General features: G+C 41.5%; 1 protein-coding gene across 3 annotated transcripts; it reads left to right on the top strand.

The window, feature by feature from the left end:
• The first annotated feature begins 15 nt into the window (after window positions 1–15).
• LOC135481863 (uncharacterized) lies at window positions 16–24,859 on the top strand. Of its 3 annotated transcripts, none has more exons than XM_064761610.1 (11): window positions 16–74; window positions 12,456–12,711; window positions 13,016–13,189; window positions 13,650–13,824; window positions 14,495–14,605; window positions 17,117–17,212; window positions 17,920–18,229; window positions 19,105–19,205; window positions 19,984–20,288; window positions 22,649–22,857; window positions 23,852–24,859. In XM_064761610.1, the coding sequence occupies exons 3-11, from the start codon at window positions 13,107–13,109 to the stop codon at window positions 24,376–24,378; spliced, it is 1,917 nt and encodes a 638-aa protein (XP_064617680.1). In that variant the 5' UTR covers window positions 16–74; window positions 12,456–12,711; window positions 13,016–13,106; the 3' UTR covers window positions 24,379–24,859. The 3 variants fall into 3 exon arrangements, with proteins under 3 accessions (XP_064617680.1, XP_064617681.1, XP_064617682.1); XM_064761611.1 differs by lacking the exon at window positions 16–74 and adding an exon at window positions 6,847–6,969; XM_064761612.1 differs by lacking the exon at window positions 16–74 and adding an exon at window positions 7,867–7,927.
• Window positions 24,860–25,809: the final 950 nt, after the last annotated feature.

The raw sequence follows: 25,809 nt of genomic DNA, 5'->3' as shown, positions 1-25,809 counted from the left end.
ACCAAACGCAATAACCTATAAATGAGATAGCAACCGTATAGACAAACGAACTACGCGCGGACTGGCGGGAAAAGGTAAGCGTTTAGCGGCCTTGTCATATGCCTCTTACTCACCCTGAACGATACAATAGCCTACAGTTTCATGGCATCTGCACCCAGTAACACTGGACATAGCCTCAGACCATTGGAGTCGGCAAAGAACATGTCCCATGTTTATTTACATTTAGCGCTCATTCAGTTCGAGTTTATGCATTTTGCACCTTTTCATATCCTTTTTACAGCACTCCTCTTACCCATGTATCTACTTCAGATTATATCTTCATGCCTTCATAGCGTACATAGCACGGGATCACACACCGACTGTATTAATACTACATTTTCTGCCTGGCTATGTGTACTTGTATATATGGGTATATGTAGAACATACACTCAAGCCTACACTGTACATATATACGTGTCAACGTACAAAAAAGAATGCAGGTTACGCTCAGTCTATTAGCAAGTAGATTCGTTCACAGAGAGAGACCCTCTGGCATTTGCTGTTGAGGACAATCTTACATACGGTGGGGTGTTTCAGCTGCTGAATCATAGAGAGAGACCCTCTGACATCAGCTGTTGAGCACAATCTTACATACGGTTGGGTGTTCCAGCTGCTGGGCACAATCTTACATATTGTGGGGTGTTTCAGCTGCTGGGCATAATCTTACATATTGTAGGGTGTTTCAGCTGCTGGGCACAATCTTACATATTGTAGGGTGTTTCAGCTGCTGGGCACAGTCTTACATATTGTGGGGTGTTTCAGCTGCTGAAACGAAATCCACAGGAATAATTCCATACTTTAAATAAAACATGCAAAACCCGTGTGACTCACCTTACGATAGCCAGTGCTACACTCTAAAGGCGTGCATGAATAAGCTGTCTGAAGCACTTCGGATCTGGTCAGTTTGTCAAGATCATCTACTATATAAACGTGTGAACAATGTACAAATACAGTTATGCTTCTTTATGAGGACACAGGAAACAAAACGATTCTCAACAATGTGTAAAGTTGAATGAGTCATTCAGTAGCAAGTTTCGTTTTCAATGACTGCTTTCTACGTACAGCCATTTCGCAACATCGCGTGTTGCGATCCATATCAAATGTAACATTTCCTGGTAAACGTACTAATACTTGAAACAAACCTGACTAGAAAGCTGTCCCTTCTGTGGCGTGAACATATGATTATTCAAGCAAATATATGCAACATGATCAGCTCACGTGACCTACTGGTGATGTCAGATTTCGCTTATAGGCTTTCGCGGTATGAATCAATGCTCGATTAAGAAAACCATATTGAAGGGCTTAATTCACCCCTCATATCTGAACTGCTATTATAATCCCAGTATTCGACAATATACTGACATGGAACAATCGAGGAAGCGAAACTGAAACCAGTTAATGATGTAGTTTCCGGGAAAATGGAAAAGTGTGTTTATCGGAAGAATAATCCGCTTTTACATGTCTGAAATTAATTAAGCAAAATGATTTCAGGGGCTCCGGCGATATGTTACTGAGCTAACTGAATTACTACTATGGAGCCGGTTAAATTGACACCAAATCACTATATATTTTTGAGCATTTATATAGGTCGGGATGTGAGATAGGCAGATGGTATGATTGTTGGGATGTGAGATAGGGAGATGGTATGAGTGTTGGGATGAGAGATAGGTTGATGGTGTGAGGCTTGGGATGTGAGATATTGTCATGAAGGCTTGGAATGTGACATAGGATGATGGCGTGCGGCTTGGGATGTGAGATAGGGTGATGGCTGGATGGTTGAGATATGATATAATGTGATGATGTGAGGCTTGGGATGAGAGATAGAGTGATGGTGTGATGCTTGGGAAGTGAGATATTGTGATGGAGGTTTGGGATGTAATATAAGGTGATGGTTGGAGACTTGGAATGTGAGAATTTTTTTGTTTGGATTCTTGGGATGGGAAATAGGGGGATGATTGGAAGCTTGGAGTGTGAGATAGGATGATGGTGTGTGGCTTGGGATGTGAGATAGGGTGATGGTATAAGTGTTGGGATGTGAGATAGGGTGATGGTGTGAGTGTTGGGACGTGAGATTGGGTGATGGTGTGAGTGTTAGGACGTGAGATTTGGTGATGGTGTGTGGTTTGAAATGTGAGATTTGGTGATGGTGTGTGGCTTAGGATGTGAGATAGGGTGATGGTGTGCGGCTTGGGATGTGAGATTTGGTGATGTGTGTGGCTTGGAATGTGAAATTTGGTGATGGTGTATGGCTTGGGATGTGATGGTGTGTGGCATAGGATGTGAGATAGGGTGATGCTGTGAGTGTTAGGTAGTAAAATTGGGTGATGGTGTGTGTGTTGGGATGTAATGGCTAGAGTCTAGGGTTGTGAGATAGGGTGATGGTGTGTGGCTTAGGATGTGAGATAGGGTGATGGTGTGTGGCTTAGGATGTGAGATAGGGTGATGCTGTGAGTGTTAGGTAGTAAAATTGGGTGATGGTATGTGTGTTGGGATGTAATGGCTAGAGTCTAGGGTTGTGAGATAGGGTGATGGTGTGTGGCTTAGGATGTGAGATAGGGTGTTGCTGTGAGTGTTAGGAAGTAAAATTGGGTGATGGTGTGTGTGTTGGGATGTAATGGCTAGAGTCTAGCGTTGTGAGATAGGGTGATGGTGTGTGGCTTAGGATGTGAGATAGGGTGATGCTGTGAGTGTTAGGTAGTAAAATTGGGTGATGGTGTGTGTGTTGGGATGTAATGGCTAGAGTCTAGGGTTGTGAGATAGGGTGATGGAGGTTTGGGATGTCATATGGGGTGATGGTGTGAGTGTTAGGTAATAAAATTGGGTGATGGTGTGTGTGTTGGGATGTAATGGCTAGAGTCTAGGGTTGTGAGATAGGGTGATGGTGTGTGGCTTAGGATGTGATATAGGGTGATGGTGTGTGGCTTAGGATGTGAGATAGGGTGATGGTGTGTGTGTTGGGATGTGATGGCTAGAGTCTAGGGTTGTGAGATAGGGTGATGGTGTGTGGCTTAGGATGTGATATAGGGTGATGGTGTGTGGCTTAGGATGTGAGATAGGGTGATGCTGTGAGTGTTAGGAAGTAAAATTGGGTGATGGTGTGTGTGTTGGGATGTAATGGCTAGAGTCTAGGGTTGTGAGATAGGGTGATGGTGTGTGTGTTGGGATGTGATGGCTAGAGTCTAGGGTTGTGAGATAGGGTGATGGTGTGTGTGTTAGGATGTGATATAGGGTGATGGTGTGTGGCTTAGGATGTGAGATAGGGTGATGCTGTGAGTATTAGGTAGTAAAATTGGGTGATGGTGTGTGTGTTGGGATGTAATGGCTAGAGTCTAGGGTTGTGTGTTAGGGTGATGCTGTGTGGCTTAGGATGTGAGATAGGGTGATGCTGTGAGTGTTAGGAAGTAAAATTGGGTGATGGTGTGTGTGTTAGGATGTAATGGCTAGAGTCTAGGGTTGTGAGATAGGGTGATGGTGTGTGGCTTAGGATGTGAGATAGGGTGATGGTGTGTGGCTTAGGATGTGAGATAGGGTGATGCTGTGAGTGTTAGGTAGTAAAATTGGGTGATGGTGTGTGTGTTGGGATGTAATGGCTAGAGTCTAGGGTTGTGAGATAGGGTGATGGTGTGTGGCTTAGGATGTGAGATAGGGTGATGGTGTGTGGCTTAGGATGTGAGATAGGGTGATGCTGTGAGTGTTAGGAAGTAAAATGGGGTGATGGTGTGTGTGTTGGGATGTAATGGCTAGAGTCTAGGGTTGTGAGATAGGGTGATGGAGGTTTGGGATGTGAGATAGGGTGATGGTGTGTGGCTTAGGATGTGAGATAGGGTGATGCTGTGAGTGTTAGGAAGTAAAATTGGGTGATGGTGTGTGTGTTGGGATGTAATGGCTAGAGTCTAGGGTTGTGAGGTAGGGTGATGGAGGTTTGGGATGTGAGATAGGGTGATGGCGTGTGGCTTAGGATGTGAGATAGGGTGATGCTGTGAGTGTTAGGAAGTAAAATTGGGTGATGGTATGTGTCTCGGGATGTGATGGCTAGAGTCTAGGGTTGTGAGATAGGGTGATGGTGTGTGGCTTAGGATGTGAGATAGGGTGATGCTGTGAGTGTTAGGTAGTAAAATTGGGTGATGGTGTGTGTGTTGGGATGTGATGGCTAGAGTCTAGGGTTGTGAGATAGGGTGATGGTGTGTGGCTTAGGATGTGATATAGGGTGATGGTGTGTGGCTTAGGATGTGAGATAGGGTGATGCTGTGAGTGTTAGGAAGTAAAATTGGGTGATGGTGTGTGTGTTGGGATGTAATGGCTAGAGTCTAGGGTTGTGAGATAGGGTGATGGTGTGTGGCTTAGGATGTGAGTTAGGGTGATGCTGTGAGTGTTAGGTAGTAAAATTGGGTAATGGTGTGTGTGTTGGGATGTAATGGCTAGAGTTTAGGGTTGTGAGATAGGGTGATGGTGTGTGGCTTAGGATGTGATATAGGGTGATGGTGTGTGGCTTAGGATGTGAGATAGGGTGATGCTGTGAGTGTTAGGAAGTAAAATTGGGTGATGGTGTGTGTGTTGGGATGTAATGGCTAGAGTCTAGGGTTGTGAGATAGGGTGATGGTGTGTGGCTTAGGATGTGAGATAGGGTGATGGTGTGTGGCTTAGGATGTGAGATAGGGTGATGCTGTGAGTGTTAGGAAGTAAAATTGGGCGATGGTGTGTGTGTTGGGATGTAATGGCTAGAGTCTAGGGATGTGAGATAGGGTGATGGAGGTTTGGGATGTGAGATAGGGTGATGGTGTGTGGCTTAGGATGTAAGATAGGGTGATGCTGTGAGTGTTAGGTAGTAAAATTGGGTGATGGTGTGTGTGTTGGGATGTGATGGCTAGAGTCGGGTTGTGAGATAGGGTGATGGTGTGTGGCTTAGGATGTGATATAGGGTGATGGTCTGTGGTTTAGGATGTGAGATAGGGTGATGCTGTGAGTGTTAGGAAGTAAAATTGGGTGATGGTGTGTGTGTTGGGATGTAATGGCTAGAGTCTAGGGTTGTGAGATAGGGTGATGGTGTGTGTGTTGGGATGTGATGGCTAGAGTCTAGGTTGTGAGATAGGTGATGGTGTGTGGCTTAGGATGTGAGATAGGGTGATGGTGTGTGGCTTAGGATGTGAGATAGGGTGATGCTGTGAGTGTTGGGAAGTAAAATTGGGTGATGGTGTGTGTGTTGGGATGTAATGGCTAGAGTCTAGGGTTGTGAGATAGGGTGATGGTGTGTGGCTTAGGATGTGAGATAGGGTGATGCTGTGAGTGTTAGGTAGTAAAATTGGGTGATGGTGTGTGTGTTGGGATGTGATGGCTAGAGTCTAGGGTTATGAGATAGGGTGATGGTGTGTGTGTTGGGATGTAACGGCTAGAGTCTAGGGTTGTGAGATAGGGTGATGGTGTGTGTGTTGGGATGTAATGGCTAGAGTGTAGGGTTGTGAGATAGGGTGATGGAGGTTTGGGATGTCATATGGGGTGATGGTGTGAGGTTTGGAATATGAGATAGAGTGACAGTTTGAGGGTAGGGATCTGAGAATGGGTGATAATATAAGAGTTCGGAAATGAGATAGGGTGATGGAACGAAGGTTGGGATATGAGATAGCTTGGTAGTGTGAGTGTTGGGATAAGATAGAGTAATAGTGTGAGAACTGGGGATAAGGTAATGGTATGAGGTTGGGATGTGAGATAGGGTGATAGTGTGGAGGATGATATACGAGATAGGGTGATGGAATGAGAGTTGAGGTATGAGATGGGGTGATAGTGTGAGGGAGAGATATGAGATCGTTGGATGATTGAGATAAGAGATAAGGTGATGGTTGGGGGCTTGGGGGGGGGGGCGAGGCAGGGTGATGGTTGGAGGTTTGAGATGTGATATAGGGTGATGGTTGGAGGCCTGGGATGTGACGTAGGATGATAGTGCCAGGGTCTTATCTCACCTATAAGAGATAGGGTGATGGTGTAAGAGTTGGGGATAGTGTGGTGGTTTAAGGGCTGGGAAAAGAGATTGGGTGATAGCGTGAGGGCTGATATGTGAGGTACTTGTAGGGTGATAGCGTGGCGGTTGGAATATTGTGAGGATTGAGGTGCGAAATATTTTGATACGGTGAGGGTTAGGATATGAGATAGCATGATACTGTAAAGGTTGGGATTCGAGATAAGGATGATCGTGAGCTGTAGCTCTAAATGCTTTTGTACGGAAGTTTTGTGATTCCGCCATCTGAGGGTCAGGATGTGAGAAAGCATGATAGTGTAAGGGTTGTGAAATGAGATAGGGTGTAAGACAGGCTATGGTGTAGGGGTTGGGAGGTGACATATAGTGATAGTGTGAAGGATGGGATGTAAGATAAGGTGATAGTGTGAGGGTTAGGATGTGAGATAGGGTGATAGCGAGAGGTTTGGGATATGAGATAGAGTGATAATGTGAAGATTCGGAGCTGAGATAGGTTGATAGTGAGAGGGTTAGGATGTGAGATAGGATGATACTCTGAGGGTTGTGATGTGAGATATTGTGATACTGTGAGGGCTGAGGTGTACGATAATGAGTTGAGGGTTAGGATATGAGATAGAATGATACTGTAAGGGTTGGGATCCGAGATAAGGATAATCGTGAGCTCCAGCTCTAAATGTTTTGCTCGAATGCCTAGTAACAGACATCTGATATCTGTTTATCAGATACATGTTCATCACGGAGGTAGTTAAAGCGGTAAAGTTCATGACCTACTTCTCCTTCATATACACCATACTGTTAGATAAAATGGTGAGTGAAGCATGGACACTATGATAACGACCGAGGACTCGGCTAATAGAAAACCACGGTGTTTAGAAAGCAGACGCAGACGGGTCAATACCTAGTGTTTGATTCCTACTATACGATGTGTATTCATAACAATGTTTGACAGACGTTTGACAGAGGTAATAGCATCGCAAGAGACGGAGCAGAGCTTCCACAGTAGACTGAAGAGCGGTCTCGAGAAGCGGAGGTATCAGGGTGATGGTTGGAGGGTTGAGATATGAGATAGGGTGATGGTGTGATGGTTGGGATGTGAGATAGGGTGATGGTATTAGTGTTGGGATGTGAGATAGCGTGATGATTTGAGATAAGGTGATGGTGTGAGATAAGGTGATGTGTGAGGCTTAGGATGTGAGATAGGGTGATGGTGTGAGTGTTGGGATGTGAGATAGGGTGACGGTATGAGATAGGGTGTCTTGGAGGTAACAGAAATAGGCGTTCCAAAAAACTTTGAAAAAATTAATAAACTCAACCAAAATTTTCGATGATTGCTATGCGAGATCACATTCTTCACACCCTGGGCCAATGAACTATGGCTCAGTTTTTCTGGTCAGATGTTTGGCCGCGTGTGAACACAGTGTCTTCACATGTACATGTTGAGCAATAGTACAACCAGCCTTTGTTGGTGAGGGACACTATAGTTTTTTTAACTAGCCGCCTATATTCAGCTATCTGTAAAATCTGTCAAACTTGCTACCACAATTGCCTGTGGTCAGTGATACATGACAAGACAAGCTCTACATGTATATATGTTGAAAATTCATATTCTAGCTAAGAAAATGAAATTAGAACTCTTTTTCTAATTCATAATTTTAAACTCCATGAGTGATATAATTATCCAAAGTAAGTGACCTTACCAAAACAGGACACAGTATATGTACACACACATAATGACTTTTCCTCGTCATATGATTGCAAACTTGTTAAGTGCGACGTTAAACTTCAAACATACATAATACATAAACGACATTAATATTGAAAATGGAGCAACGACGACAGTATGATAGTTGTTAAACGATAGTTGTTCAACTTACAGCCCATATCCAGATGTCTATACATTGACGTCCGTACGACTGTTGGGTAAATGTTTTGCTAACTGTTTGTCAGATGTCACTGTTATGTCCACAAAGACGTCCATGCGGCTGTTGGGTAAATGTTTTGCCAACTGTTTGTCAGATGTCACTGTTATGTCCACAAAGACGTCCGTACGGCTGTTGGGTAAATGTTTTGCTAACTGTTTGTCAGATGTCACTGTTATGTCCACAAAGACGTCCGTACGGCTGTTTGGTCAGTGTTTTGCTAACTGTTTGTCAGATGTCACTGTTATGTCCACAAAGACGTCCGTACGGCTGTTGGGTAAATGTTTTGCTAACTGTTTGTCAGATGTCACTGTTATGTCCACAAAGACGTCCATACGGCTGTTGGGTAAATGTTTTGCTAACTGCTTGTCAGATGTCACTGTTATGTCCACAAAGACGTCCGTACGGCTGTTGGGTAAATGTTTTGCTAACTGTTTGTTAGATGTCACTGTTATGTCCACAAAGACGTCCGTACGGCTGTTTGGTCAGTGTTTTGCTAACTGTTTGTCAGATGTCACTGTTATGTCCACAAAGACATCCGTACGGCTGTTGGGTAAATGTTTTGCTAACTGTTTGTCAGATGTTACTGTTATGTCCACAAAGACGTCCATACGGCTGTTGGGTAAATGTTTTACTAACTGTTTGTCAGATGTCACTGTTATGTCCACAAAGACGTCCGTACGGCTGTTGGGTAAATGTTTTGCTAACTGTTTGTCAGATGTCACTGTTATGTCCACAAAGACGTCCATACGGCTGTTGGGTAAATGTTTTGCTAACTGTTTGTCAGATGTCACTGTTATGTCCACAAAGGCGTCCGCACGGCTGTTGGGTAAATGTTTTGCTAACTGTTTGTCAGATGTTACTGTTATGTCCACAAAGACGTCCGCACGGCTGTTGGGTAAATGTTTTGCTAACTGTTTGTCAGATGTCACTGTTATGTCCACAAAGACGTCCGTACGGCTGTTGGGTAAATGTTTTGCTAACTGTTTGTTAGATATCACTGTCACGATTACACTTATTTCCGTGCGGCTGTTGGGTCAGTGTTTTGCTATCTGTTTGTTAGATGTCACGGTTACGCTTACACTTATTTTCATGCGGCTGTTGGGTCAGTGTTTTGCTATCTGTTTGTTAGTTATCACGGTTACGGTTACGCTTATTTTCATGCGGCTGTTGGGTCAGTGTTTTGCTATATGTTTGTTAGATATCACTGTCACGCTTAGACTTATTTCCGTGCGGCTGTTGGGTCAGTGTTTTGCTATCTGTTTGTTAGATGTCACGGTTACGCTTACACTTATTTTCATGCGGCTGTTGGGTCAGTGTTTTGCTATCTGTTTGTTAGTTATCACGGTTACGGTTACACTTATTTTCATGCGGCTGTTGGGTCAGTGTTTTGCTATATATTTATTAGATATCACTGTCACGCTTAGACTTATTTCCATGCGGCTGTTGGGTCAGTGTTTTGTATCTGTTTGTTAGATGTCACGGTTACGCTTACACTTATTTTCATGCGGCTGTTGGGTCAGTGTTTTGCTATCTGTTTGTTAGTTATCACGGTTACGGTTACACTTATTTTCATGCGGCTGTTGGGTCAGTGTTTTGCTATATGTTTGTTAGATATCACTGTCACGCTTACACTTATTTCCGTGCGGCTGTTGGGTCAGTGTTTTGTATCTGTTTGTTAGATGTCACGGTTACGCTTACACTTATTTTCATGCGGCTGTTGGGTCAGTGTTTTGCTATCTGTTTGTTAGTTATCACGGTTACAGTTACACTTATTTTCATGTGGCTGCTGGGTCAGTGTTTTGTATCTGTTTGTTAGATGTCACGGTTACGCTTACACTTATTTTCATGCGGCTGTTGGGTCAGTGTTTTGCTATCTGTTTGTTAGTTATCACGGTTACGGTTACACTTATTTTCATGCGGCTGTTGGGTCAGTGTTTTGCTATATGTTTGTTAGATATCACTGTCACGCTTAGACTTATTTCCGTGCGGCTGTTGGGTCAGTGTTTTGCTATCTGTTTGTTAGATGTCACGGTTACGCTTACACTTATTTTCATGCGGCTGTTGGGTCAGTGTTTTGATATCTGTTTGTTAGTTATCACGGTTACGGTTACACTTATTTTCATGCGGCTGTTGGGTCAGTGTTTTGCTATATGTTTGTTAGATATCACTGTCACGATTAGACTTATTTCCATGCGGCTGTTGGGTCAGTGTTTTGCTATCTGTTTGTTAGATATCACGGTTACGCTTACACTTATTTCCGTGCGGCTGTTGGGTCAGTGTTTTGCTATCTGTTTGTTAGATGTCACGGTTACGGTTACACTTATTTTCATGCGGCTGTTGGGTCAGTGTTTTGCTATCTGTTTGTTAGTTATCACGGTTACGGTTACACTTATTTTCATGCGGCTGTTGGGTCAGTGTTTTGCTATATGTTTGTTAGATATCACTGTCACGCTTAGACTTATTTTCATGCGGCTGCTGGGTCAGTGTTTTGTATCTGTTTGTTAGATGTCACGGTTACGCTTACACTTATTTTCATGCGGCTGTTGGGTCAGTGTTTTGCTATATGTTTGTCAGATATCACTGTCAGGCTTACACTTATTTCCATGCGGCTGTTGGGTCATTGTTTGCTATCTGTTTGTCAGGTATCACTGTCACGCTTACACTTATTTCCATGCGGCTGTTGGGTCAGTGTTTTGTATCTGTTTGCCAGGTGTCACAGTCATGCTTACACTTATTTCCATGCGGCTGTTGGGTCAGTGTTTTGCTATCTGTTTGTCAGGTATCACAGTCACGTTTACACTTATTTTCATGCGGCTGTTGGGTCATTGTTTGCTATCTGTTTTTCAGGTATCACTGTCACGCTTACACTTTTTTTCCGTGCGGTTGTTGGGTCAGTGTTTTGTATCTGTTTGCCAGGTGTCACAGTCATGCTGACACTTATTTCCATGCGGCTGTTGGGTCAGTGTTTTGCTATCTGTTTGTCAGGTATCACAGTCACGTTTACACTTATTTCCATGCGGCTGTTGGGTCAGTGTTTTGTATCTGTTTGTCAGGTGTCACAGTCATGCTTACACTTATTTCCATGCGGCTGTTGGGTCAGTGTTTTTGCTATCTGTTTGTCAGGTATCACAGTCACGTTTACACTTATTTCCATGCGGCTGTTGGGTCAGTGTTTTGTATCTGTTTGTCAGGTGTCACAGTCATGCTTACACTTATTTCCATGCGGCTGTTGGGTCAGTGTTTTGCTATCTGTTTGTCAGGTATCACTGTCACGCTTACGCGTATTTCCATGCGGCTGTTGGGTCAGTGTTTTTCTATCTGTTTGTCCGGTGTCACAGTCATGCTTACACTTATTTCCATGCGGCTGTTGGGTCAGTGTTTTGCTATCTGTTTGTCAAATATCACTGTCACGCTGACACTTATTTCCATGCGGCTGTTGGGTCAGTGCTTTGTATCTGTTTACCAGGTGTCACAGTCATGCTTACACTTATTTCCATGCAGCTGTTGGGTCAGTGTTTTGCTATATGTTTGTTAGATATCACTGTCACGCTTAGACTTATTTCCGTGCGGCTGTTGGGTCAGTGTTTTGCTATCTGTTTGTTAGATGTCACGGTTACGCTTACACTTATTTTCATGCGGCTGTTGGGTCATTGTTTGCTATCTGTTTGTCAGGTATCACAGTTACGCTTACACTTATTTCCGTGCGGTTGTTGGGTCAGTGTTTTGTATCTGTTTTTCAGGTATCACTGTCACGCTTACACTTTTTCCGTGCGGTTGTTGGGTCAGTGTTTTGTATCTGTTTTTCAGGTATTACTGTCACGCTTACACTTATTTCCATGCGGCTGTTGGGTCAGTGTTTTGCTATCTGTTTGTCAGATTTCACTGTTATGCCTGCAGTGTCGTTCGTACGCTCAGCGTTCTGTAATCTCTTTCAGTGTCTGATATCACTATTGTGTCTATACTGACATTCCCTCGCTGCCAAATCAATGTTCATATCTCTGGCCAGTTAATGTTGCCCACAATTGCGTACAATTGTATAAAATAACACTTATTTTGTGGTAAGCAGTATTATTCCTGATGCACACAGAAAACCACTAAGCTACGACTGTTGTATAAACAGGACACACAACACCACCCACTCGCCCAGTAATGTATAATCACCTAATGGCATGCGACAATAACAGTAAATGCTGTTCAACATGTGAACAGATACAGTATTTATATAATGTGATATGTGTATAGTACAACGACTACTGTAGTCATGATTCACTCATTCTAATACGCTGTGTACATTAAGCTAAAATCATCTCTTCCAATACCTTAATACATTGTGTGAATTAATAATGCTGTATGTTGCACTGAGTTAACAAAGTACATTTTTATGGAAAACTTCCATGTCCGAAATACCGGTATGTGTCTCTGTGCTATATTCCATGGATTATATTTATTAAAAATATGTTGTGTTTTTACGCTTTTGTATTTTTGAGTGAGTCTTTGGATTAATTTTAATATCTGCTTTAATACAGACTTTTTAATTCCCTCCACGTGAAGACCCCAAAATGGCAGACGAGGTTATGTCCCCTGAGGACAAGGACAACGACAACAGAAGGGAATTAGACATACGGGAATCTTTTAAAGGCATTGAAGCAATTCTCACGAAAGTGTATGAGAGTTCCACAGGGGCAACAACCAATGACATCAACACTTCGATCGAAAAACTGAAGAAACTGAAGAATGATGTCGTAGAGCGGCTGCGTACCCTAAGACGAAGAGCAACACAGAGTAAGTTAAACACACACTTACCTTTTTTCTATGTGTTCAGCAGTGATACTATTCTTTTACCGCTTTTCCTCTCAGTATTTCAGAACGGAAACCTGAAAGATAGACGGTTTTTTTAGCGAGGCTTTCTCTAATATATACAGGTATAAAAGGAAGTATCTTGGTCATATGTATATGATTAGGACAGAATCATTAGTTATTTTCGTATATTAATTACAAAATTACGTCCGTTTGACTATGTACTGACTCCTGATTGGCCTCTCATTCCAATACGTCGTTAATTGGACTTTCACTGCTATACTTTCAGACTACCAGGTAGTGAAAACCACTGACCTGCCTCCACCCGTTGGGAGTCCCTGGGATCCGGCAGCTTTGGGCAGGTGTTTCGGGCTGTGTACATGGGTTCTACCGTGGCTGTCAAAGTCATGAAACCTAATGACAGCCCAGATAGTCAGTGGACAGCTGAAGAGTTCATACTTAGGTAAAATGTTCGTGAATAATAATCTGTAAATCATTAGCTAATCAGCTAGTTTTTGAAGCAGTCAGCTGGTAAATCAATTTCCAAAACGATTGACTGATCAGTCTCATTTATTCATTTATGTACTTTTGATTGTACTGGTGTTTCACTGAGTTCACGAGTACGATTTTTTTTACATGATTGGGTTACGGGTGAAGGTAACCACCTATGGACAGGAAGAAACTACAGCTCTTTTCCAAGACCTTTACAAACCTCCTGACCGCCAAAACTTTTCCAAATGCTTCCACATTTTCCAGAGACTATTTCCTACAGTACCTATTCTACAAGTAAGCCAGTCGGGTGGCTATTTCACGGCCTAATTAACAGCAATCGGAACTCAACCTTTTCATTATGGAGCAAGAAAGTGTGGAGGCTAAATGTTTGATAACAGACATTTTACACCGGTTGTTTGCCATTTTTTTAGGGGACTGAGCCACAGTAACATTGTGGCATTCCGTGGCATTGGTACCCTCGAGGACAGTCCTGCCGTCAGTAAAATCGTACCGGCTAACCTCTTGGGTTGTCGTTTTATCGTCATGGAATACATTCCCGAAAACCTGGAGCGTTATGTCAAGCAGCAAGCTGTGGATTCTTTCAAAGTAAGTCATAACATGGATCAAACATCAGCTATATTGGTTTGTTAAGCTTCTAATCTTGTTGGCAAAAGTCGTTCTCGGCATTTCTTTGAAAAATTAAATCTGGAAATTCCAGATTATTTTCTCTTGTGAGTTCTATTTAATATTCACTGTCCAGTTTGGATATTGCTGGTTTTCTTATGACTATTAAATAACTGCCTTAGTAGACATCAAATCTGTGATGCTATTGACTTTAAGAATTTGAGAAAAGCAAATCACATAACTTGTGATAGTGCGAAAACGCCAGGTTGCAGTTAATTTCTTATTTTTGGGCAATCATATTTCCTAAAATTTCAGTCTTTAGGGCCATTGCTTGAGTTGGTTGTTTTGAGTTTTTGTGCCCATCCCATTTCAGTTACCTGGGGGTATTGGAGGGTTAAGACCCATCAGTGATAGCTCACAGACACAACTGTCACCCACAGTTTTTCAAGACACTGACATGGATCGCGTTTATCTCCCTTGTGATATTCGTACGTGAAGGAATACAAACATCACTTTTATTTTGTAAACGAATGCTGCCAGTTCAAGCCAAGCGTTACTATTATTTTCTTTTCCTCTAAATGAGGAGAACGTGTAGCAACGAAAAAAATGTCATAACTGGGATCTTACATGTGTGCTGTTCTTCGGTTTGTAGGGTTTGTCTTCGATCCATGTCTGGGATATCGGCAGTCAGATTATCAGCGCCCTCTGTTATCTCCACTCGCTGTCTATCGCTCACAGAGACATCAAACCGGACAATATTCTGGTAAGTAGTGATGTTACCATCTCCACTCCCTGTCTGTCATTTACAGAATTATCAACAATATTCTGGTGAGCAGGGATATTACCATCTCCACTCCCTGTCCGCCATTTACAGAATTATCAACAATATTCTGGTGAGTAGGGATATTACCATCTTCACTCTCTGTCTGTCGCTCACAGAGATATTAAACAGGACAATATTCTGGTGAGTAGGGATATTGCCATCTCCACGCAATGTCTCTCGCTCACAGTATCATCAAACCGGACAATATTCTGGTGAGTAGTGATATTACCATATGCACTCACTATCTGTCACTCACAGAGACATCAACCCAGACAATATCCTAGTGAGTAGTGATATCAAACACACTTTTAAAGAATCCTTTATCTCGTTTAAAATTTATTTTTACTATCCATAAAAGTATATTTAATTTGCATGAGTTGTTTGTATATAAATTTAAAATTACAAGGCACGCTATTATAAGCGACCGAAATTGTGTTGGTCATAATAACTCTTAAATAACTGGAGTCACTTGCTAACAGCCATGTTTAAATTCAAGTGTTTTACATGTATATGATGACAGAAATTAAGACTTTATAATGACAGTATAACAAGAGGTCGTGTCCACTTAAGCAGTAAACACTGATATTTTTATTTATTTATTTATTTATTTATTTATTTATTTGGTTGTTTTAGTTTGAATATTAAAATTTGTGCTGTTTGTCTCATCCGTCGCTGATGCTATTGTCATGTTATGTCGCCGTTAACCAAGAAATTGTAACTATTAGAATACCCACCAGTATTAGTTTTCGAGAATATTTCTAAATGGATTCTTTTGGGCATTCGTGTACATACTTTATGGACGGCAACTTAATGGAAAATTAAGTGGCGTAACTGATGGATCTACTGGCCTTCTATCCGTTACGTGAGCGGTACATACTGAGTTGTAGTTATACGATAATTGCTGACGTTTGTATCCTATAATATGCACATTCTCTGCTTTAACTACGCCCCACGTGCTTGTGTTTGGCTCAGGAGACCTTTCTGCAGGGGCTATCAACTATGGTCGACTAGTGCCAACATCTTATGGATATAATTGGTTTCGATGGACTTTATAACTGCTTCCTTACTGGTCATTCAGAATATGTATGTAGTTAATTCGTAATTAAAAGCCGGATTAAAAGCGTGGATTTAATTGAAATTATTATAGTTTTTTTAATATGTTCATCTCCTTTAGGTCATCTCCCATTAGACCTTAACCGGTTGATTACATTACGTAACTCGTTGACTGGTTGTTGTATCAGTCAGTATCTCGTGGGCTCACGGATTAGTTGTTGTTTTAGGTATGAACTCATGAACTGGTTTTTTTGTCAGGTAGCTCCAATCTGTTCTGTTAGATAGTAACTCATGGCCTGGGTGTTGTGTGAGGTAACTCATGGACTGGGTGTTATGTTACTCAGGTAACTCCTATGTGTTCTGTTAGATACTAGCTCATGGTCTTGCTGTTGTGTTAGGTAACTCATGGACTGGGTCTTGTGTTAGATAACTCATGGACTCGTTGTTATGTTATTCAGGTAACTCCTATCTGTTTTGTTAGATAGTAACTCATGGACTCGTTGTTAGGTAACTCATGGACTCATTGTTAGGTAACTCATGAACTCATGAGTGTTATGTTAGGTAACTCATTGACTGGTGTGGTGTTAACTGACTCATGAACTAATTGTAACTCATGGACTGGGTGCTGTGTTAGGTAATTCATGGACTGGTTGTTGTATCAGCTAAGTCATGGACTGGTTGTTCTGTTAGATAACTCATGGACTGGATGTTGTGTCAACTAAATCATGAACTGGCTGTTGTACTAGATAGCACATTGACTCCTTGTTGTTGTAGGTAGCTCATGGACTTGCTGTTGTGTAGGGTAACTCATGGACTGGTTATTGTATAGGGTAGCTCATGGACTGGCGGTTGTATAGGGTAGCTCATGGACTGGCTGCTGTGTAGTGTAGCTCATGGACTGGTTGTTGTATACGGTAGCTCATGGACTGGCTGCTGTGTAGTGTAGCTCATGGACTAGTTGTTGCACGGGGTAGCTCATGAACTGGTTGCTGTATTACATAACTGATGGACCAGTTGTTGCATTTGGTAACTCATGGACTGGTTGTTGCACAGGGTAGCTCATGAACTGGTTGCTGTATTAGGTAACAGATGGACTGTTTGTTGTATAAGGTTGCTGATGGAATATCTATTGTATTACATAACTGATGGACCAGTTGTTGCATTTGGTAACTCATGGACTGGTTGTTGCACAGGGTAGCTCATGAACTGGTTGCTGTATTAGGTAACAGATGGACTGTTTGTTGTATAAGGTTGCTGATGGAATATCTATTGTATTACATAACTGATGGACCAGTTGTTGCATTTGGTAACTCATGGACTGGTTGTTGACTGGTTGCATTAGGTAACTCATGCGCTAATTGTTGCAGTAACTAGCTCATCGATTGGTTGTTTTATTAGGTAACTCATGGGCTGGTTGTGAAACTGGCTGATTTTGGCCTGGCTGTGAACACCAAGACATCTGATCGGACTCTTCACTCCACAGACAGCTCCGGGGTAGGTTGCATAGCCAATTTTATTTGATTGTTGTTGCCTAACGCCATATTCAAGAATGTCTTCAGCTGTATGTTAGGCCTATATCTGTAATTTCTTAAAAGAGTGAGTGAGTGAGTGAGTCGTACATAACAATTTTTCAGTCATATGACGACGAAGGAATCCTTAGAGTGCACGTAATGTGCCGCCTTGTTGCAGGACGGATTTCCACCGCTCTTTTATCTAGTGCTGCTTCACTAAGACGCTTTACCGAAGGCAAAGTAAGCCGCCATTATACTGATACGGGTCAACCAGCCGTTGCACTATCCTTTTCATGCTGAACGCCAAGCGAGGACGTTACAACTTCCTCTTTTAAGGTCTAAGGTGTGACTCGACCCAGGATTGATCCTGGATCTACCAAATCAGATGAAAAAGGGTGACTAAGTTGCAAATATGGTCTTTCATATATTTTTCAGGAGAAAATGGTATTTGAAAATAGTTTTGTACGGTGGGAGTTTTCGACCACCGCTTGTTGTTTTTATTCAAAGATATACATTTAATGTAAATCTGAACTGCAAGCCACGAATTTTCCCCTCCAGTCAAAGTTTTTGTATGAATAGCATTAAAACGACTTCCTTATTAACAGAAATGTATCTGGGTTGTTTGCACAATATTACGGTTATCTGCTATGAATCGTTTTCATGTTTACGTCTGTCACTTTTTATGCCAAGCGAGTGAACGAGCGATGGGGTGCTCCGGAATTGCTGACAATGACCGAGTATTCACCGGATGTCGACTACTTCAAGGCTGACATATTCAGCTTTGCCTATGTCTTGGCCTACGCCCTGACGGGAGAGAAACCATTCTCAAGCCGCGAAACGGAGTCCCTGGGTAACTCCTCTGTGATTTTTAATCTCAGACACGCGAACCTAGAGGGCGTCTTAGAGAATGGCCCACTCAGGCAGTCCATTCTTGCTTGTCAAAATCTCGTCCCGTCCGATAGGCCAACAAGCGCCGAGGTCATGGCCAAGTATTTCACAGGTACGCAGGCGTGTTAATTTGATTTCATTTGATTTGCTTGTTTCTTAAGAATTTAAGTATGGCGGTGAAGATTATGGGCTGGGGACACCGGTCAGAATCTCCAGAAAAACAGTCCTTTACAATGTGGCTAACCAGTCCGCGTGCGCCCACTTTTGTCCGCATCCAGACTCATGCACGAGTAGGAGATAGCTAGGGAGAAGCTTTAAAACTGGGGAGCAACAATGCTGTACCTAAGTGTGTTGGTGCTGGACAACCACTGAGAGCCTCTCACCAATGCGGTTGAAATGAACTAAAGTCCAGCCCGTGCTGGCTTCCTTATCGTTCGTGGGTGGGAAGGTTTGACAGCAACGTGCGGATGGTCGTCGGTTTCCCACACCCACCATAACGCTGATCGCCCTCGTAATCTTGAGTATGGAAAAGGAACTAATGGAATGAATAAATGAATAAATAAATACATAAATAATGTGTTCAACAGCAGTATCTGCCCGCTATAAAGCGACGAAACTCGTATAATTAGTATAGAAGTACTTTAATTGGTACGAAATCGAAAGCGATCAAACTGTCATTTTATGACATACTTCCTGTTCAACACAAATGAAACCGGTGAACACAGATACCTGTCTTTGTGGACATTTTGTTGACGAATTTTCTGTTCTGTGTATATGATTTCACGTATAAACCCTACATGGTTTATTGGCGTACATTTGTTTTGTATTTCGGGGTTTGTCTATCGTAGAAAAAATTATGTTCAGACAACATCATTAACATTAGTTTGCCTGGGGTAATTTTATTTCTTTTCTATCTTAAGTTTGAATCAAAAGACGTTTCGGTAATATTTTAATCTAAGTTTTTCTCGATTGATTTCGTTTTCACAGGGCGAAACCCTTACAAAGACATTTCTCTGGAGAGCAAATTTTTCTCCTGTGGAATTCTGGAAAATACCTTCATCTTTGTGGCTGATTCACTCATTGGGGAGGTAAAGGACCCATAGAGAATAACGTGTTGTGTGGGAAGATAGTTTTTAATATCATACCTGAGATTAACGTAAATTATTTGAGAAACTTTGTGATAAATCTCCAACAAGAGGCTGTATTTCACCAGTTACGCGTGAGCAATTGCCAGCGATCACATTGTCGTCGCTACTCTGGTTTTACTCTTTAAGCTGTACGTCATGAATTATATTTTATAAAGGCTCACGAAATGCGTCTTTGTAGACACAGTCAGTTCATTCAAAACTATGGGTGTTAAAGGTTACATATTCTCGTTCACCTGAAAACATTTCTTTACGCGAACAAGAGTTAGTATCATGTTATACAATAAAACTGAATAAGAAGAAAGGTGGAAGCCGAGGAAACCAGCGAGATAAATGTGTCGACTCATTAGCCAAAACTGATGTCAGATTATACAGCAATTGAATACTAAGTGTTATGACAGTTTCTCCGTTAGCCTCTGTTAGTACTTCACAATGTCAGCTTACTTAAATAAGTGTCTTACTTTGTATCCTTTGGCAACGTCTTCACGCCATTTTAATACAACGAAAGGCTTACAGCATAGAGAGTAAAAATCAGAGCCTGGGCAAATGTCATTTGAAAGCCACGCTGAACGGAAAGTTTTGTACATGCATGTACCTTGCATGTTAACTTCTTGAAACAGCTTGTCCAATCTTTGAGTCATTTTAATGGCAGACACAACGGTGTGTTTATATATGATAGTTATGGTGGTTGATCTTAACACGGCTGTCTTTCTGGTCACAGAGGACTCATCTACCGGACTCGGTAGATGGCGTCACTCCTCCAGGCTACGATCACAATTCTCTGCTGTGTAAAGTGGAGACAACTGATGCCCCTTATCGGAATGTACCGGAGAAGTGGACGGAACAGCGTCGGGAACTGTACGAAGATTACTACGATGGCTTTGTGAAAATGGCTGATAAGAAAGAGATAGATGATAACCCGGCAATAGCTCTTCGCCAGCTAACTCTTGCCAGGCCCTACACCAGCAGGAAACCCCTGCGACCCGGAGACATGGATACTGAAGAAGAACAGGTCATAGAGTTGGGGTAAGGCGAAGTTATTTATAACTGGGGAAGCGGGGCATGTAGTGTCGGACTGTTCAAGGTGCTCGACTTTCAATCGCCAGTTCACATGAGACCTGCGTTCAGTACCCAGTTAGGACAAAAGATATTCACCATTCTTTTTCATCTATTATGGTCCCGGGTTTGTTGGCAACAAGTTGTAAACTTTGCTCTTTCTTGAGAACAATATGATTTGCCAAAGGTCGGTGGTTTACTATGCGCACATTGGTTTTCTCCACACATACCATACCATACTGGCTGCCATCGTATAAATGAAAAATTATTAAATAAACAAAATGAACAAAGAAAAAACAAAGCAAAAAAAAAAAAACAACAGTTATAAAAGTGTGCAACTTTAACTACACCACCGCTAAAGTCGCCGTGTTAATTAACCAAGAAGTTGTGTATCTGCAGGAAAGCCTTTCTCACTGTACTTCCTTCCCAACTTCTAAATGCCACTCAGACATGTCATTTTATTACACCAGCTAAACGACACCGCTAAAAGGAATGAAAGCCCGTATAAAAAAACATGAGGTGATCAAGTAAACACCCTTTGAATAGCCTTTGAGTGCACAAACAAGACTAATTCTTGATCGAAAACTGGTCTTCAAAGGTGTTTAACGTTAAGTACATCACTAAATTGGGAAACCTTTCCCGCCTATAGTAAAGCGTATCCATTTTGTGTAGCCCGTTGTTCTTTGCTGCCTTTACGGCGGGACTATGTGAGTATCCGTACATTAGACAGAACAATAATCAGTTTACTGTGAAATGCGCGGGCAAAGGTATCATTGAATGCCTAACGCAGTATTTAAGCCACATCGTGGCGACATTATAAATGAAGTGCTATGGTCTTTGGCATCAGGAAAGGCCTAAACGTATATTTAGGCCTGTATTTTATTAATTGTGGCCAGAAATGCCCTGCATGTCATTTTAGACATGCGTAATAATTCGAAATTAACATTACTGCCATTTTTCTTTGCCTAAATCATCCATGCTTAAGCCATCGCATTTGGGGGCCTAGAGTCTAGTCTATTTCTTTTAGCCAGTTGCCTATATGCAGCTTTTCGCAGTCATATTCGTTACCAAAGTTGCCTTCAGTCAGTGACGCATAAGAGGCCAAGCTCTGCACATTGACATGTTGAACGTCAATATTATTACAACGAAAATGCAGTTATAATACTTTTTCTATTTCATAATGTTAATTTCCATAAGCTTAGTTTCCATAGCACGAACTTGTTTCCTCGGGTGACGTCAAAATAATCCAAAAGCAAGTTGCACGCTGGACAATGGGTGTGGAGAGTAATTTGTTTTACAATGGCCTGACCAACAAGCGGTTAGAGCAAACTCCACACAGTAACACAGCCAACACTACTGTCTCTACGAATAGACTACATGGCTTTAATTTCTTATCATCCATCTCTAAATCCATACCACCTTGAGATCATATACTACAAGAGATAAAATAAAATTTATTTATTAAGGCTATATTAAACTAAAATGTGTAAGCAATTTGAAATACGACAGTGTCAGTGACAGGATTTACAGTTAAGTCGATAGCAGTTTAGGTAAAAGGGGTGTCGCCCTGCATCAAAACACTTTGAACACGCCAAGTATCCAGCATGCAACTTTGCTTTTGAATAATTATGACGACATCAGGTGTAATGTGCTCTTGTTGTCGAAACTAAGCTTATGGAGTTTAACATTATTAATCAGAAAAAGTATTCTAACTGCATATCCTTTGTAATGATATGGAAGTTCAACATGTCAATGTGTAGAGCATGGGATGATACGTCACTGACTACGTTGGCGACTGGCTAAAAGAAGTAGACTATAATTAAGCATTTACATGAACAGATAAAATAATACCGTATTGGTAAGATCGGCTTCACTGGTTTTGTGTGACCCTTCGCCACCGCTGTGGTTGCACGCTCTGCTCTTGTCTTTCAGTCTTACCTAGCATTCATGTATTTTCTTAGGTGTTCATTTATTGACATAACGTTTACGTGATTACCTCTTTCAAAGAGAAATATGTTTTAATTTACAGGATCCGCATTTTTTGTAAACGATTCTTCACCATTGACTTTCTCTGTTGTCGGGGAATCCATCTCCTACATTTCATTCTGCACATATCCTGAATTAAAAAAAATGATAAAAGTGTTTTGTTGTATTTATTAGCGATAAACCGAACGATGATTATACCCATTTTATGTTAGTGTCATCTGTAAACTAAGGACATCCCGAACCCAGTGATGCTGGCGTTTTTGTGACTATTTTGTGTCAGTGATAGTGTTGAAAATCGAAGCTTTAACACAAGTAGATCAATATTTCGTATATGTTTTTTGTAGGTTCATGGAGACCACTTATTGTCATCATCGCGCGATGAGAGACGTCTGGCGTGGATTGGACGAGAATGAGCGAGCGAAGGAGGTGCCCAGTTTAAGCGTTGTCCATCCGGAGTTTAGTACATCCTTTGGTCTCCATCTAGCTGTCCTCACAAACGAGGGGCCAGACAAGCCTCCAATGTTTATATTCTGTCAACGAAACACAGCCAAAGGTTAGTGATTAGAGTTGTTTTCTGTAGGACTTTATTGTCTTACTTAGTTGTTCATTCAGGTGCTGATTTCACGAAGCCATTGCTAACTCAATCGAAAACCTGCTTAGTTGTTAATATTGGATGCTAAGATTTCAATACATTTGTCTTAAGATAACAACAATGGGTTTCTCTGTGCCCTGGTGGTTAGCGTGCCAATGCAGCGCAATGACCAAGAAGCATCTCACCAATGCGGTCACTGTGAGTTCAAGTCCAGCTCATGCTGGCTTCCTCTCCGGTCGTACATGGGAAGGTCGACCTGCAAAATACGTGGTAATAACGAAATCGAGGCATCACCACATAAATGTAAAAAGTTTCACAAGCTTACGACCAACTAGCGGCGGTCTTTACCAGGTGTATTGAAAGCTTTTGAAACCTTTTACATTTACGTTTTGATGCCTCGTCTCCATTATTATCACACTGTCTGTCATTATCACACACATTTCACATAAAGGAAAAATTATATAACACACAACTATATTTAATAAGATAAAAATTTAACATTCCAATTATTTTTTTAATTATTTGTTTTACCGTACAAATTTTGAAGTTTTCCAGCATCGCATGAGAAGGCGAGAATAAAAGTCCGAGGGGCATGCTTTATTCGTCCAGATTCGAATATGAATTTATTTTTTAGAGAACAGAGTGATTGAGTGCGGAAATAAAAGAAACGATAATGACTTCACAGCAAGATATACAACAAGTATAACGGAAATAAAATCTTTTAAAACACCACTAACAACAGTAATAACAATACCACAGAGCATTGACTGGGATTGTCATGGTTCAATATGTATTGTTTTATATTTTTCTTAAATAACAACAATGAATTTCATGATTTTAAATCAGCGAGCAACTTACTCCATTGCTTTAAAATCCAGCTATTATAACCATTTCGTATATAGAATATCTTCATATTGTGTTATATATGTATCTGTATGAGTGTCATTATCCTCAGGCATGGCCTCACCGGGTTTGATCACGTGTGGAGCCGTGGAGAGTGTATCTGCCGTGGACTACACTCCCGAGATCGAAGGTGATGAGGGCACGACGTATCGAAAAGTGTCATTGGTCAACACCGCCGTGCGTGGCCTCTGGGAAGAACTTGGGGTAGAGCTGACGGGCGACGACACTAAGGCTGTAACACTCAGTACGATTTACCTCAAGTTTGACAACCACGAATGGGGGATGTGCGGCTTCGTGGATCTGAGAGACAAGCGGATTCAAGAAGACCACAGAATCAACTGTAAAGCTCTCATCGATACATTCACCAGCGGGCCCAAAGACAAATTCGAGCACCATTCAATACACCCTGTGAAGTTTGAGCTAGAAACCATGGCTGATTTCGTGCAGGATTATTCGAAGTATTTTGCCAGTTCCGCCAAGCTGGTTGTAGTGAAAGTTTTGCAGGCATATTTCGGTGTTAGTCAGGTGGAAAAGGAGTTCACTAAGAGGCGCATCGCTAGCGATGTCGACGCGCAGTAACCGTCCTTACGTCATTTTTTTTGGAACGAACGAACTCACTCTAATCCTGACATCATTCTTAAATGACGAGCACCTTATGTCCAATGACGTACTTCTCGAGGTAGGGTTATACAGAATGGAATAACCCTCAAGCCCTTAATCGCTTAGCTATAATCTTTGGAGCTTTAATATTATATGTTATCTTTTCTCTCGATGATACTTTACAATATCTTTGTTTTAACAACGTTGTTATATTGTCTGTCCTAAGCGATATGTGTATATGTCTGGCAGATTTATTTGACATAGTATATACGATATTTGTAGGAGCATACCACTGGTTAATGTGTAAATCTAGAACTCCTGTACTTGGTCCTAACTGTGATATATCTTTCCATAGATAAATGAAAAAAAAACCTTCTTTAAACATCATTTCTAAGGATAGCCTTATATGTATAACAATGTAATATTTATCAGTAAGTAAAGTACATCTTTTGTATTTTAATTTCGTAGCTTTTTGATGTGTTATTTATGACAACCACATAATTGCCTGGGAAAGCCTGATTCAACCCCGAGTCGAGTCAAGACTTGGTAGAAGTGCTACATGCTTTGTCTTTACTATATTCGATAAGCACTAGGCTGGTATATCTCCACTCTCAACACTGAAAAAAATCTGTTGAACTTAACAGAAAGTCTGTTATCTAAGTGACGCGAGAACATATGTTTTAATGCAGCACATTATTCTGTTATATATAACACACATATTCTGCTAATTCAACATAACCTTTTATTAGGCTAACAGGAATTTATGTTCAATGTGACACAATATTGTGCAATAATGACAGGATACATTACAGCATCACTCAGACAACAGACATTATGTTAAACTTAACAGATTCATTTTTTGAGTGCGCACCCTCCAACACCACTCCCCTCCCCATCCACCCACACACCCCCGATATGAATATAGTGGTCACTTGGTGGATTGTCAGATCTGATGTCTTTGATCTGATGCTGTAGGAATGCATTGCCATACATCTAACGTTGTTGTAGTAACCGTATGGTTTCGCAATGATACCGGCGCAATTATCAGCAGATACAAAACACGTGAATTTCACGAGGAATTCCGTAATGAATCTGATATAGAAAACCAGACATGTTTATATTTCCTTTCAACGAGGAAAAGGATAATAAGGTAAAATTACTGTAAAAAACCCAGAATCCGTGAATAACCTTCCTTGCTTGCCTCCCATGTGTTTTAGGTAACTCTTTTAGTTCACTTTTCTCAACTCTCTGTGAAAGGTTATAGACAATAGCGCGGCTACGTCCCGTGCCTATTGTTGTTCATAATAATCAAGCCAAATCAACGCAAAATTTAGTTAGACTTGTGTCTGAGGTACACATGTTGTATATCACTAATCCATGCTACATAAATTCAACTAAATTTTAAAGCAA

This window comes from Liolophura sinensis, chromosome 1 (assembly GCF_032854445.1).
Source record: "Liolophura sinensis isolate JHLJ2023 chromosome 1, CUHK_Ljap_v2, whole genome shotgun sequence".
NCBI classification, from domain to species: domain Eukaryota; kingdom Metazoa; phylum Mollusca; class Polyplacophora; order Chitonida; family Chitonidae; genus Liolophura; species Liolophura sinensis.
This window is presented reverse-complemented; position numbering and strand designations above follow the sequence as displayed.

What these genes read in the sequence shown, in the direction of transcription:
- LOC135481863 (XM_064761610.1), top strand. Translation starts at nt 13,107, where the DNA reads ATGGGTTCTACCGTGGCTGTCAAAGTCATGAAACCTAATGACAGCCCA. An exon ending in TCAAACCGGACAATATTCTG is followed by an intron (nt 14,606 to 17,116) that starts GTAAGTAGTGAT and finishes TTGTTTTATTAG; the next exon opens with GTAACTCATGGGCTGGTTGT. An exon ending in GAACAGGTCATAGAGTTGGG is followed by an intron (nt 20,289 to 22,648) that starts GTAAGGCGAAGT and finishes TGTTTTTTGTAG; the next exon opens with GTTCATGGAGACCACTTATT.